The sequence below is a fragment of the Haplochromis burtoni genome, unplaced genomic scaffold (assembly GCF_018398535.1).
Source record: "Haplochromis burtoni strain Fernald_Lab_line unplaced genomic scaffold, NCSU_Asbu1 Contig_19, whole genome shotgun sequence".
NCBI classification, from domain to species: domain Eukaryota; kingdom Metazoa; phylum Chordata; class Actinopteri; order Cichliformes; family Cichlidae; genus Haplochromis; species Haplochromis burtoni.
The window spans coordinates 828,763-841,857 of record NW_024582380.1 but is presented as its reverse complement, the minus strand read 5'-3'; the positions used below and the strand labels follow the sequence as shown (position 1 = coordinate 841,857).

The window sequence follows — 13,095 nt, the reverse complement described above, 5'->3', positions numbered from 1 at the left end:
AACCTCCGGTGACAGAAACTCGACAGCTGAAGCACTTCCCTCTTTCTGCAGTACGTCTTTCTCTCACTGTAACCGAGTCGAAGAAGAATATGCAATAAAAAAGAGGAATGTTTTTAGATGATTTTGTAAATAAAGGCTTGAAATTTTTCTACCATCGTATCTTTCAGTGGCTTCGCGTTCTTCCATTAAAGAATCGAGTGAGACCGAAGATGAGCTCATTTTATTCTTGTAAGGCATCACAACTGTACAGTACATTGCCTCTCACATCCATATAGTCTTTAAGTCATACACAGAAGAATAGAAAAATAGAGATCGAACACTGACTGTCACTATGAAGCTTTTTGTTTTGAGAAGAGCGTACATTCTTTAATTTTCAGTGACGCTTTTAATCGTTTCCAGCCTCAGAAGGTCAAAGTGAACCACACGAAGCGACCGGAGCAGATTTTTTTTTCCTTTTTTTTGCTCTGCAGTACATCCACAACATGTGAGATATTAAAACAATCAACAGAATCTGCAGCAGCATCGCACAAAGGCTTGTTTTTGCTGGCGGGCCCTTCATAGACAGAACAGTCGGGAAGCTTTTTGGCCAGCAGTTTGACGTCAGACTGTAGGACATATTTGGCAGGAGGGGGGACTGGGGGAGGGGCGCTGTCATACGCACAGAGCACCACCAGCTTTTAGGTGTGACGGCAACATCCTCATATATGCTATAAAGATCTAGCAGAGCCCTTATTGGAATTTAATTACTACAAACTACTCTTTTCTGTGGTGGGCGGGGGACACGTTCACTTCACAAGGTGTGTTTGCGTTGACATCCTGAGATGAGAGCATGCATCATTTCATCAACTTGCACAATACTCAACACAGCGGGTGGAGAAACCTGCCCCCAGCCCCTCAAACGACAAAAAAAAGAAACAGAAAAAGAAAAATGTCTGAAGGAATGTCAGTTATATAGCACATTAACATCACTACTAATCTATACTCAGAGCAAACATTTGGCAAACTGCATCTACTCGAGCGCTACGCTGTGAGAACGACTGAAAACGAACAGACTTGCAGACTTTTGAACTGGGACGTACAAAAGCAGCTCACTTATAGTTCAAAGTGCAAAAAGTCCGCTCTTCTGTTGCTGCTCTGTGCTTGTCTGTATAGAAAAAAAGAAAACGGGATAATTGGAATGCAGTTTCAAATACGGTCGACTTGTTCCAACTTTCAGGCAGCAGCAGATAATAACAATAAGAGAAGTAAATGACGATTATTATGTTTTCCTCCGGTTTGTTAGCGAAGTCAGTCTCTCATAAGCATGGTGCACTAATGGAAAACGACAAATATGATGTCACCACCACGTCACGTTCTGATAGGCACGGACACAGAGGAGGGGGCAGCATAGACCTGCGAGACAAAACAAGGAAACGTGAATTTTAAAAATATAATCCTGAATCTCATTCTGCAGGTAAGGTGTGCGTGAGCGTAAACATACTTTTCTGGTTTGTAGTGTCAAACGTGGTTACGCCTCGTTCTCTATAGTCATCCCTGGGTTACTGGCACCTGAATCAAACACACAGGTGGAACATTACTCAACATCTTGGAGTGCAGTACTGTGCAAAACTCCTGAGCTCGCACTCAGTTTTTAACATTTTAACTGGAAAATGGGAAATAGGTGCAGCAATCCATGACTGATGGTGCTCCACACACACATATATTTCACTGCACTGCGTGTTTGGGATTTTTGCCATGCAAAAAAGAATAATAATTCCATAAATTATGACAACATCCCAAACACGACCGAGGGGAATGCAGCCCAAACCATTACAGAGCCTCCAACGTGTTTTACTGATGGCTGTCAACACAACCGTCTCTCCTGTACGGTGGCCCTGAGTGGACAAAAACAGACTGCAACTTAAGAAAACACCAGCAATAAGAAAAACGCTGCAAAAGCACACAAAACACAACGGAAATAGGAAAAAAGAAATAGAAAAAACGAAAACAAATAGGAAAAAACAGATTTCCAAAAGCAAGGGAAGTGTTTTTGGGGAGACAATAACTCGACGGACCAGTTGCAGGAACCAAAATATGCTAGGTGTGTGTTAATCTGATGATTCATATAATACTGATGACGAATTTTTAGGCTAATAGTTAGGCTAACACACTTACCTCTCATCTTTTCTTTCCTCATAAAACCGATAGATCCTCCACTTCTTTTAAATGTCTCCCAGAGCAATTCTTAGCATATTTTGGTTCCTGTAACTGGTCCGTCGAGTTATTGTCTCCCCAAAAACACTTCCCTTGCTTTTGGAAATCTGTTTTTTCCTATTTCTGTTTTCATTTTCCCCCTTTGTTTTGTGTGCTTTGCAACGTCTTTCTTATTGCTGGTGTTTTCTTAAGTTGCAGTGTGTTTGGCCTCTCAGGGCCACCGTACTCCTGACCTCCTTCGCACATACTAACAATGTTTTGAGCCAAAATTTTCAAATTTGCATTCATCACCCCATGAGGCCTGATTTTCAGTCTGGTTCGTGTGATTTGGCATACCTCAGCCTTTGATCAATAGCTACTAAAAAAAACCATTCCTCTGAAAATGAGTGGCTCAAGACCTTGGTACAGTGCTGCTGTTTTATCATCAAGCAGCTGCGGAGAACCCTACAGAAGGAGCATCATCTTACCCTTTCTGTCCTTGTCCGTTGCAGTTTCATTCTCTGACCAGGAGGGGGTGCTGGTGAGCAGACGACTCTGGCTTTCTCTGAGTGGTTTGGAGGGGAACTGACGGCCCTCTGCTGCACTAAGATTACACAAACAGAACCGGGGGTGAAAATCAATGCAAAATGTTCCTGTAATCTAAACCTGGAGACCCATCACTGATAATGGAGCTGCTAACAGGTGATCTATTTTCTTGCATAATTAAATCTGCACAATTGATAAAACCCCTATAGGCTAATATGCAGCTGTGCAGACTCTGTTTCTGTAAAGTACTCGAGTTCACATATTAATTGGATGGTGTTATTTTTTACTCACCTCTTGTTGGCTGGGTTGGAGCCAGTTGGTGAGGAGGGCTGCTCCGGATCCAGATTCACCAGGCAGGTTGGGAACGAACAGCCATCGCCTAAACTGTAAGGCCACCAGACAAGAAGAAGCACAGTTGTCATGATCCAGTTACTGCAGATTGTAAGTGTTCTATGTTATGGATGCATATTTAAGTTTAAGCAGATTCTGTTAAAGCAAACCTGTGTATGTTTTTACTGAATATGAGTCCCTTGAAATTATAGGATTAAAAAAAGCTAAACATTAAAGCATGTATGGATAATCAAGGCAGGAAAACGACTCTGCAAAGTTAGTTATGCAATGCAGTGTTGTTAGGTAACACTAGCCACCAAAAACTGCTATTCATACCAACCGCTGTGAAATGCTAAAAGCTGCAGTTCCTCTAGTGGCCACTTGAGCCCGCCACCAACATTCCGTCAAACCCCATCGACTACAGTGTTAAAAAAATCCAACTTTACAGCACAAATAAGCACGGTTACAGCTTTTCTCTTTAAAACATCAGATATTTACATTTAAATAACAGCATAGCTTGGCGTGTAGTTAATTGTAACGTGACATCCAGGAAGTCCATGTTCCATTTTTATCGCAGGTCAGATTCTTGTTACTTTGCAGTTCATATAGCTGTCACTGCCAAATTGCTGTATAGTCACAAAATAATATTTAAGCTGCAAAACTGGAGCATCAGCATCAACTCACAGCGGTGATGTTGCTGTTTCCTGAGATCTAATGCTCTGCTGCTGTCTCTTCTGGGACTTTCTGTCTCTTTTGAACCATTTTGTTTCAAACTAAGTGGCGATGCTCAGCAATCCCTGAGCTCACTGCTGACTTCATTCATTCACGGCTGCTTTGACAACGTTGTGTTTAAATATGCTAAAATAATTCACTAAACTGCTTCTTTTTTTTACAACATTGCCTGAAGGACATGATTATGAAGAAGATAAATGTGAATTCCCCACATGACTCACCGAAGTGTAAATGTTTATGCCGGCATTATTCAGAGCTGGTTGTGATCTAATAATATAACATTCTGAATAGGCTGTTTGTATGACTTTACTTAAGATACCAGGGGGAAAAAAACATAAAAGAATGCTCTGATATCATGCTTGGACATTTTTCAGTCACATATTAGCCTCTCAGCAGGTGTGGGATGATTATAATTCTACTGATCACATTATTGTATCCTGAAGCAGCTCCTCGAGTCTCTGACCTGATTGCTCTTCAGGCTAGATTGAAATTTTAGTGGTCATCGGGGTTTATAAACTGTAAAATAACCCTCTGTAGGCTGGTGTTAATCATTTATGACTGGTTCAAATGCTTTGTCTGGTATTTGAGAAGTGGTTTTCAAGCTGCTTTTGATGAGCTCACCTGGAGAAGACAGGGACTGGCCAGTATTTGACTTCATCGCCAAACACCTGGCGGAAGTTCTTGCTGAAGCCCAGACTGAAGCCGTTCTTATCCGTGCCGTGACGAAACACAGGAGAACGCACCGCCTCTGTAACAGCAGATGAGGAGAAGAAGAAGAAGAATTAGAAACACAGCACTCCCTCCTCAGCCTCTGCACAATCTGCTAATTTTAAACTGGAGCTCGATCAAACAGCGGATCATCGCGGGAGCCGCTCAGGCTGAACTGTGGCATCGAGAAAACAACTCTGAATCAAAGTGTCTTTGTTGTGCAGGAAAAACTAGATCTCAGGCTGTTTCGCCAGGTGTGACTTCTCCCTCTGAACACCGTATCAGTGTCTCTTACTAAGCTGCTTACTGCTCCCAGCCTTGTGTCTTTGCATTACACTGTAACATACTCCTCTGGATAATCCACTCTCCTCCACGCACAGGGACAAAGTGTGCCACTGTGCACGCATAATGGGAAACTCCTCTGTCTGACAGCAGCCCAAAGAGGCTCATCAAGGCAGTGTGCTGATGAGAATGGTGACAGATGGAGAAGGGGGAAAAAAAGGCATACAGCATCCTTCATCATTAGTGCAAAGACGATGCTGTGCAAACAGAGGAGGCAGATTCCTAGAAAACAGAGCGCTGGTGTCCAGCTGAGGCTTTGCAAACACTGCGTCAAAACTCAAAACACACAGACGCACGCATGCGGGCGCAGAGGACGCTACCTACCGAGAGTGGATCTGTTCTTGCAGACGAGCCAGCAGTGATAGATGAAAAGCGAAGCCAGGCTCACGGAAAACATGGAGGCCGAGAAGAAGAGGAAGAGGATGTGGAACTTTGCCTGAGTGTCTGGGAGGCCGTTCTGAGAAGGGAAAAACACACACACACACTTTAACAGAGCTACACCGGCACAAAGCTGACACAAGAATAAACTAAATCTCATCAGCGGGTGTTCTCTAACTGGAGAGACTTCAACTAGTTGTTTTAAGGGAAGCAGTCTCTAATTTAGTAGCTGGTTGGTTCATACCAGGTATTCTTTTAGGCGGAAATGTGCTCTACCTCCAGCCTTGTGAAAAAGGGTAAAACATAAATATTCATCTGTGATTAAACAAGTTGTTTAAAAACAACAACAACACATTCACGCACGGACATATTACACCATGATCGCTTCGTACTTACAGTCCAAAACTTGATGAAGTACTGAAGATCCGTAGCAGTTATAAAAAGGCAGTAGAGTAGCGAGTACAACAAAAACAGCATGAAAAACTTGTAGTTGGCGAATCCCACACAGTTGTTCACCCTGCAAAATAACAAATGGATGAAAGGACGCAGGCTGCTGATGGAAACGATTGTATGCACACTTCAATATTCCTGAGACAATTCGGACACCCTTTACATCGCTGTGCAGAGCAGCAGGGATGGGCTAGGAGGAGGGACCTTTTTTAATGTTAGCTAATGAAACTAAGCCGACAGAAAGCAGCTGTTACATTTGTGTCTATTATTTCAGCTTTTTTAAGGGGTTTTTATAATAAAAACTCATAGCTCAGTCAACAAAAGGGGAAGATACAGTCTGCCAGGCAGCAAAGTGACAGAAATGTAGTGTTTCTATCAGGTGTTTGTGAATTTGTTTGGGTTTTTTAGCTGGAAAAATCATCAACCAGCAATTAGTCCTTTTAACCAATCAGAGGCCAGCACAGGTGTGTGTGGTTTTACTCCCAAATAAAACCAGCTAATTAAATAAATAACTAGAAATCTCAGATTTTATTGCTTCATGTCCCAGTATAAACTATATACACAGTTCCTACTGATTCTCCTGTTTTTCCCCTGAACACCAGATATGGTGCATTATTCACAAGAGAGCCAACAAGCTGATCGTGTTTACCAAAAATTAGACACACTAGGATCGGATTTGTTTTGTCTCCCTCTGCTGCCAGAACCAGCTGGTGGCTTAGAGTATCAAATCAAGCTGTTTGTGCATCTACGTCAGGGGTGGGAAACTTTTTTTGTTTTTCCAGAAGGCTTTACTGACTTAGATAAAAATGAAAGCTGGAACACCGAATCGAAATTTGCTCAGAGGTGATGATGAAATTATTGGAAGCAGAAATGAAAATTCCACCAAAAAATTAGTCTATATTTTTTTCCACTAGCCTGATATGCAAGACTTCCATTATGAAACTGTTAAGGGCAGAGTGGGCTGGGCTGTGTGGTCTAAACGAGGCCTGTTTGCTAGTTATCTTGAATGCTCTGGCAATGTGGTGCAATCTCAGTATGATGGATTGCAGTGAAACTCTATTGCTGTGGGGCTTTACTGAAAGGGAATTTATATCGCTAAAGAGCATAAGTGCACGTGAGTACAGCGGTGCACTAATGCAGTGTCAATAATCCAATACTGTGTGTTAAATAAAAGACAGTCACTCCATACCAGGGGCAGTGGTGATCCATCTTCAGGATGCATCTGTAACACAGCAGGGTGAGACGTCAGTGAAACTGTGAGTAACTCTCTGTGCACCTGCGTGCGGCGAATAGTGCGGTCTGTTCTCTAAAGGTGCATGAGTGAGGAGCCGTACTTATCACAGACTGAACAGTGGTGACATCGATCAGGCTTCAGCAGCTGGCAGCGGTCACAGAAACGGATTGCTGAGGAGACACAGCCAATTCAATCACACAGCCGTCAGCAGCAGCAGCCTCTCCTAACTCCTGACCACAGACTAACAAGGTGACAGGCGCTGAAATGAGCTCTGAGAGCTGCGCGTCAGTCTAGACTGTTCCAGCTGTTCTGCATCAGCGGCACCGCGTGCCGTTACTGTACCTCCGGAGTTGGTGCGGGTGTAGATGGGCAGATCCTTGGCTATCCTCCTCAGGATTTCCTGCTGAGACTCTCCCCGATCTTCACGCTCCAGCAGCTCCTTGTCAGAGTGGGACAGGTGAAACTATGGAGGGCAGAGCACGGAGGGAAAGGCAAACAACACCTGTGATTTATCAGCAGACCAATCTCACTGCTGTTCACCGCCCCTTTGCATTTGTTAAAACCGATTGAATTATTCTGCCAGACAAGCCCCATGCTGTGTGAGAATCAGTAATGCGGGAATTTCTACTACTGTCAAAGCCAACTTAGCAGGGCACTTTCTTCCATTTGTTTCTGGGTTTTCTTTTGGTGGTTTTTTTTTTCGGGGGGGGGGGGGGGGGGGGTCTTTCTCCAGCCCTCGCAGCCACCGGGACAATTTATAACCGAACACTGGAAACAAATAACCATAACAAACAGCACAGCACATGTAAGTCTGGACTTTTATTCCAATGATTGCTGCCTGCGTGTCTGCGGTTCGCCTCTGTGGAAATTGCAACCGTGGCTTTTCTCTTAAGATGTATGCATGCGTTCACCCCGCGGGGCTTAAGTGCTGTGGCCAGGATCAGAGCCATTAAGAGTGCAGATCCAGGCACTTCCACTGGAGAGTATTATTAGTCTAAATGCAGCATTCAATCACACGGGGAAGCGCTAAACTACAGCTTCCCTTCACACTGCGACATGCACGCTGCGTCACGGTCGGACACACTCACCTCCTTCAGGGGGTTCATGGGCTTGGTGAAGATGGTTTGCCAGTACGCCCACACAAACATGATGAAAACGACATGGTACACCAGCAAGTATACGACTGCAAGCAAAAACAAGAAAGAAGAACACCATCGTCAATTTTCAGCGGTGCGTGTACACTCCATTGAACAAGAACGATGTTGGTGATTCAGTTTCGCCTTTTTCATTGGAAAATCGGTAGAGTATTAAAATCAGCCTGCGGTAATTATTATTTGTTGTTGTGCCAAACACTGGGACGGTGTAAATCAAAGTGAAGGAGAAATCAGGCTCAATGAACAAGTTGTATAAACTCAGCATTGAGCCAATCATGGCTTCAGTATGCAGCTTAATTACTTTTAAGATGCCTTAAGTGTGTGCTGATGGAAATTTTATTGCAGGCACAGAATCCATTTACAGAGAGTCTCTTTGATTATTTCCTCTGCTAAAGCGAGCGCCAGGGTGGAAGTGTGCCATTGCTGTTTGTCAGCAAAAACAACTGAGCTGAATTTCATGAAACTTGGTAGGAAGCATGTGAAAGAGAGTCTGGAGGTGGAGGTATGCTCTGGAGAGAAGAAGAATGAAAATCTATAGTAGAAGCAAGACAGAATGCATCTGCGTGAATAGTGGAGGTATAACAGTGGAGATGCAAGGAGGTAGTGAAGGTGGATGAGCTTAAATGCCTGGTGTCATCCAAAGCAACAGACAATGCATAAGAGAGGTGAAGAAGAGAGTGTGGGCAGGGTGGAGCAGGTGGAGATGAGCATCAGGGGGTTTGTGACAGAAGGATAGCATCAAGAAACAAAGGGAGGGTTTACAAGATGGTAGTGAGGTTATAAATTGTAATAAACTATAAGACAGGAGGCGGACTTGGAGGTGTCAGAGTTGAGGATGCAAAGGTTTTCATTGGGAGTGACCAGAATGGACAAAAACAGCTCAGGTTGGAGACTAAAGCTAAAGAGGCAAGGCTGAGATGGTTTAAACGTGTGCAGAACAGGAAAAAGGAGGTTGAAGATGGAGCTGCCAGGCAGGAGGAAAACAGGAAGACCTCAGAGAAGGATGTAGAGGAGGAGGACATGCAGAGGGCTGGTGTGACAGAGGAGGACGCTGGAGGCGGGGTGAGATGGAGGCAGATGATCTGCTATGGAGACCCCTAAAGGGAGCGGCCGAAGAGAGACAAAGACGCAATATAATTAAAATTGAACTGAACTGAGATCAGTTTCATGTAACTGGAATTTTCCAACTATGACAATGAAGTTTACAGCGTAACAGCTTAATAGGTCTTCTGACAAAGCAATTAATTTATATTTCCATGCATTTTAACATTATTTAGCCATGTTTCTTTTTAAAAAAAATAGGTGGAATCTAACCTGTCAGTGACATTAAATGCTACTAGTTATCAGGATTTATCCTCTGGAGAGTCTGAATATTTAACTCCATCCAACTTCCCTCCTTAAAAAGACTGCTGAAAACAAACCACTCCTGTCTTCATTTGGTGTCTTTGAACTTACCTCCATATTGTGAAATGCACACTAAATAAAAACCTTTAAACATACAGTTTAATGACAAAACCCAATGGCACATTTCCAGCTGGAGGGCTTACCTTTGCAAAGACTAAAAGGCCACTCAGCTCAACACCTAACAGAGAACAGCTGCCTCATGGAGCTCAGGATGATAAACGCCATTATAAAGCACTTACCCTTTTCTCCTGTGTCTTCAATGGACTCTGAAGAATGGAAAGGGAAACAGTGAAAAGGCACAGTCAGACTACCAGAAACAGATTTTTCACATATGCATTTCTTCCTTAACTTGGGGATGACCCACGTGTGGGGTGGTTCTCATTGTGACTGTCAACATGCTCGGCCATCAGTCAGCGCCTGAATTGAAATCAGCAAAACGGAGAAACGCTGACTCTGTAGAGCCTCCGTCCCAACGTCGGGTCTCACACCAGTCACAAAATCAATATGCAACACGCTCCCTGTCAAACAGTTTGACTCATTGTTCCTCCATAGCTGAGCATTGAGTACAGGTAGTGAAAAACAAAGGAGCATCCTGCACAGCGAGTGTGTCTGTGTCTGAGTGTGTGAATTCCCACAGAAGGGACCGGGTGAAGCTGGAGGCTGACAGGAGCACCTGGATGAGCATCCCAAAAAAACCTGCACACGGACACACGGACACACACACACCTTCAGCGCTGGACTAAAACATTAGAAAGGCAGAGGTTAAGACCTGTTGGGAAATTTCCTGTTGGTGTTTTTTACATTTACCTCAAAGCAATGATTAGTTAAGCATACGGAATCATCTATCTTTGGCAATCAGGCAGTAATGCAGCGTGCACACACACACAGACACTCAGAATAGGTGAGCCGAGGAGCTGAATCGTGGCACACAGTCAAAAACTGTGTGCACGTTGCCATGCCAGCATAAAAACCCCAGAGTCTGACGGTGTGTGTGTTTGATTAAGGACATGTACATGGATCAGCGCTCCCTAATCGTGTTTGCATTCCTGACAAAAAGTGTCTCCAAAAATGGACAAGAAGCTAAACAGCATCTGACTTCACTTCTTTAACAATCTTTAAAAGGCGATCGATTGTTCAAAAGGCTGATGTTGTTGGGGGGGGGGTGCGGGAAAGTGGGTCAACCTCAGATTGCTTGGGGGTGAATTATGTAAGCCAGACAATGGGATTAACATGAGCTGATGAGCGAGCTGTATCAGCTGATGATGCTTTCACACAACTGACTCTGTGTATGGCTGCGGAGAGCACGCTGGCCCCGAGCGGCCACTTTCCTGGCCTGCTGCTGCTGTTTTCATCAGCCCGTTCCATGTGACCCGAGAGCATCGCTGTTGTTTCCCCGTTGTTCAGCAAAACAGTGCAGTTTTATAAAGAAAAGGCTATTTTTCTATTCCCCTGAAGTAATGAAAGAAGTCTTGTGGGTGGCGGCAGACACGTGGTGACCTGTAATTCTAGAAGAGGTTCATCGTGGGACAGGATCTAGCTGCTGTGTCATGACACTATGACTCCTGCACACTCTAAGCTCTGGTGTCTGTCTAAATTTGGAGAAGATCAGATAAAGGATCAATCGGCCAGAACATCAAACTGCTTCTGTTTGGTCTCATTAGATGTTCTCCATTATTGTGCCCCCCCCCTTCTTTTTTCCCCCTTTTTTGTGACAGAGCAGATTTTCTTTCCTTGTGGTCTGACAATGTGCCAAATGGAGCACAAGAGTAGGCTGCCGAGACTCCACTGAGACATCCTAGAAACCATTACTCACTATCCAGGTCAACTTTGTGCTCACTGTTCACCGAGGAGGCTCGCCGTCTGTAACCGCGCCACCCAATAATCAGCTGCAGGAAGGGAAGTGAAGGAAGGATGCCTGACTAAAGCCATAAGAGACTTTTATTGCTATAGGATAATGCCTGCAGTGTTTGTCACACGATGAAGCTACTGCAAACTGAACCTGAAGCTATTACAGTAAGACTTTAAGATAGTGCTGATAGAGGCGTTAGAATCAGATAATCTGAGACAGATGGTCCAATCCCAATCTCACACCCTGTGCTACATACTTCATAATAAAAGCAGGCTGCACAGTCCTCCAGTTGCACTGTGAAAATACACATTTCTCACTTGCCTGCAACAATATGCTGACAACTGGCTGAAGTGTTGTTGTCATGTGACTGTACACACACACACACACACACACACACACACACACACACACACACACACACACACACACATTGCGTAAACAATAAAGACATTCTTGTGAATGCCAAAATAAAATAAATAAATAACAAGCCTGATTCACAAACTGCTGAAAGAGAAATGTGTTTCCACCCAATCTCAAAAAATCCACACACACACACACACCAGTTAGGGGCATTTCCCCTTTCCTCACACACACACTCTCTCTCTCTTACACACACACATCACCCCCCCTTACTACCGAGACAGCTCATTCTTACCTATGCAAAGCTGCAAAACATACGCGTAGTATGACCACGCCACTATCAGAGCGATGAACAGGACCGGGATCCAGTACAAAACTCTCTGACAGCCTCGCTTGATACTACGCGAGCCCGACGGTGCCATGGTCTAGGAGCGGATCATTTCCCGTGCGCATTCGCGTGGTGCTCTCCCCTCTTCTCCCCCGCTGCGTGTGTGTGCGTGTCTTCCCGTAGACTGTCACTGCATCGTAGCTCCGGCTCTGATCAGCCTAATCGACAGCTCAGACGCAACATCCTAAACCAGCCTCCCGCCCTGCCTCCTCCTCCTCCTCCGCTGCTGGTGGTGGTGGTGGTGCTGCTTGCACCGCTCTCCCCTCTGATCGTCCTGCTCGACTACTAGTACAGACTACAACAACACATCAGACGGCTCACGCACACCTGTGCACGAGCTCAAGCACACATTCACTACGAGTCCGCGCTCGCCTGCTTCCCCACAGGTTGCCATGACGTCCGCGGGATGCTGCAAGCCTGGCACATTTTTCAGCGCGCGCAGAAAATGGGTTCAGCAAGTTCAGACGGACTCGTGCGCGCGCGCCGACTACAAATATAGGTCCAGTCTACACAAGACTGTGAGGTCAGTTGTACCTCTCTGGTCTGTTTTATTTTTTTGTTCAGATGGAGTGAGTGATGTGATTCAGCTCCTTCCTCGCACACTCATCCTGCTCTCTGTGTTCTTGTTTGTTTGTTCGCTCTTCTGTCCCTCTCTCTCCGTCCTACCTTTGTGTTTAATCATTGCTTGACAGTGGAGGCGGAGGTCTGCGCGATCCAGCTGCTTCTACTGCATCTCCACCTGCAAAATATTCTCGCAGTCCTACCGCAGAATGCTTTGTACAGGCAGACTGCACACTATAGCGTGTGCCATATTTTGCACAGTGATTTATGATTTTTAAAAAAGCAAAGAACTGGAGGTTCAAAGGGAAACAGAAACAAATATCCCATAAAAATGTAAGTAAAGAGCACCTTCTGAGTATTTTAAAAGGGACTAGGCACACATTAGATTATAAATATTAGTATTAATATGTAATAGTATGTAGTGTTTGCCCTTACATGTACTCATTCCTGGGTGCGGGCTGTATTCTAACCTCCTTTTCTCATTTCA

The 13,095-nt window shown here is 44.5% G+C and overlaps 1 protein-coding gene across 2 annotated transcripts; it reads right to left on the bottom strand.

Moving 5' to 3' along the window:
* Positions 1-203: 203 nt before the first annotated feature.
* Positions 204-12,480, bottom strand: zdhhc2 (zinc finger DHHC-type palmitoyltransferase 2). Of its 2 annotated transcripts, XM_005916571.3 has the most exons (14): positions 11,955-12,480; positions 9,690-9,716; positions 7,981-8,075; positions 7,235-7,355; positions 6,993-7,062; positions 6,848-6,880; positions 5,605-5,725; positions 5,453-5,491; positions 5,155-5,287; positions 4,402-4,528; positions 3,010-3,102; positions 2,661-2,776; positions 1,481-1,548; positions 204-1,392 (listed from the first exon to the last, which is right to left on the bottom strand). In XM_005916571.3, exons 1-13 carry the CDS (start codon positions 12,079-12,081, stop codon positions 1,508-1,510), a joined length of 1,143 nt encoding a protein of 380 aa, XP_005916633.1. In that variant the 5' UTR covers positions 12,082-12,480; the 3' UTR covers positions 204-1,392; positions 1,481-1,507. The 2 variants fall into 2 exon arrangements, with proteins under 2 accessions (XP_005916633.1, XP_005916634.1); XM_005916572.3 differs by lacking the exon at positions 5,453-5,491 and having other exon boundaries at positions 11,955-12,468.
* Positions 12,481-13,095: the final 615 nt, after the last annotated feature.

Coding starts and splice junctions, on each gene's coding strand:
- zdhhc2 (XM_005916571.3), bottom strand. CDS start 12,081: ATGGCACCGTCGGGCTCGCGTAGTATCAAGCGAGGCTGTCAGAGAGTT. Junction 7,063..7,234: donor CACCCGCACCAACTCCGGAG/GTACAGTAACGG, acceptor GTGTCTCCTCAG/CAATCCGTTTCTGTGACCGC. Junction 1,549..2,660: donor AACGGACAAGGACAGAAAGG/GTAAGATGATGC, acceptor TGTTTGATTCAG/GTGCCAGTAACCCAGGGATG.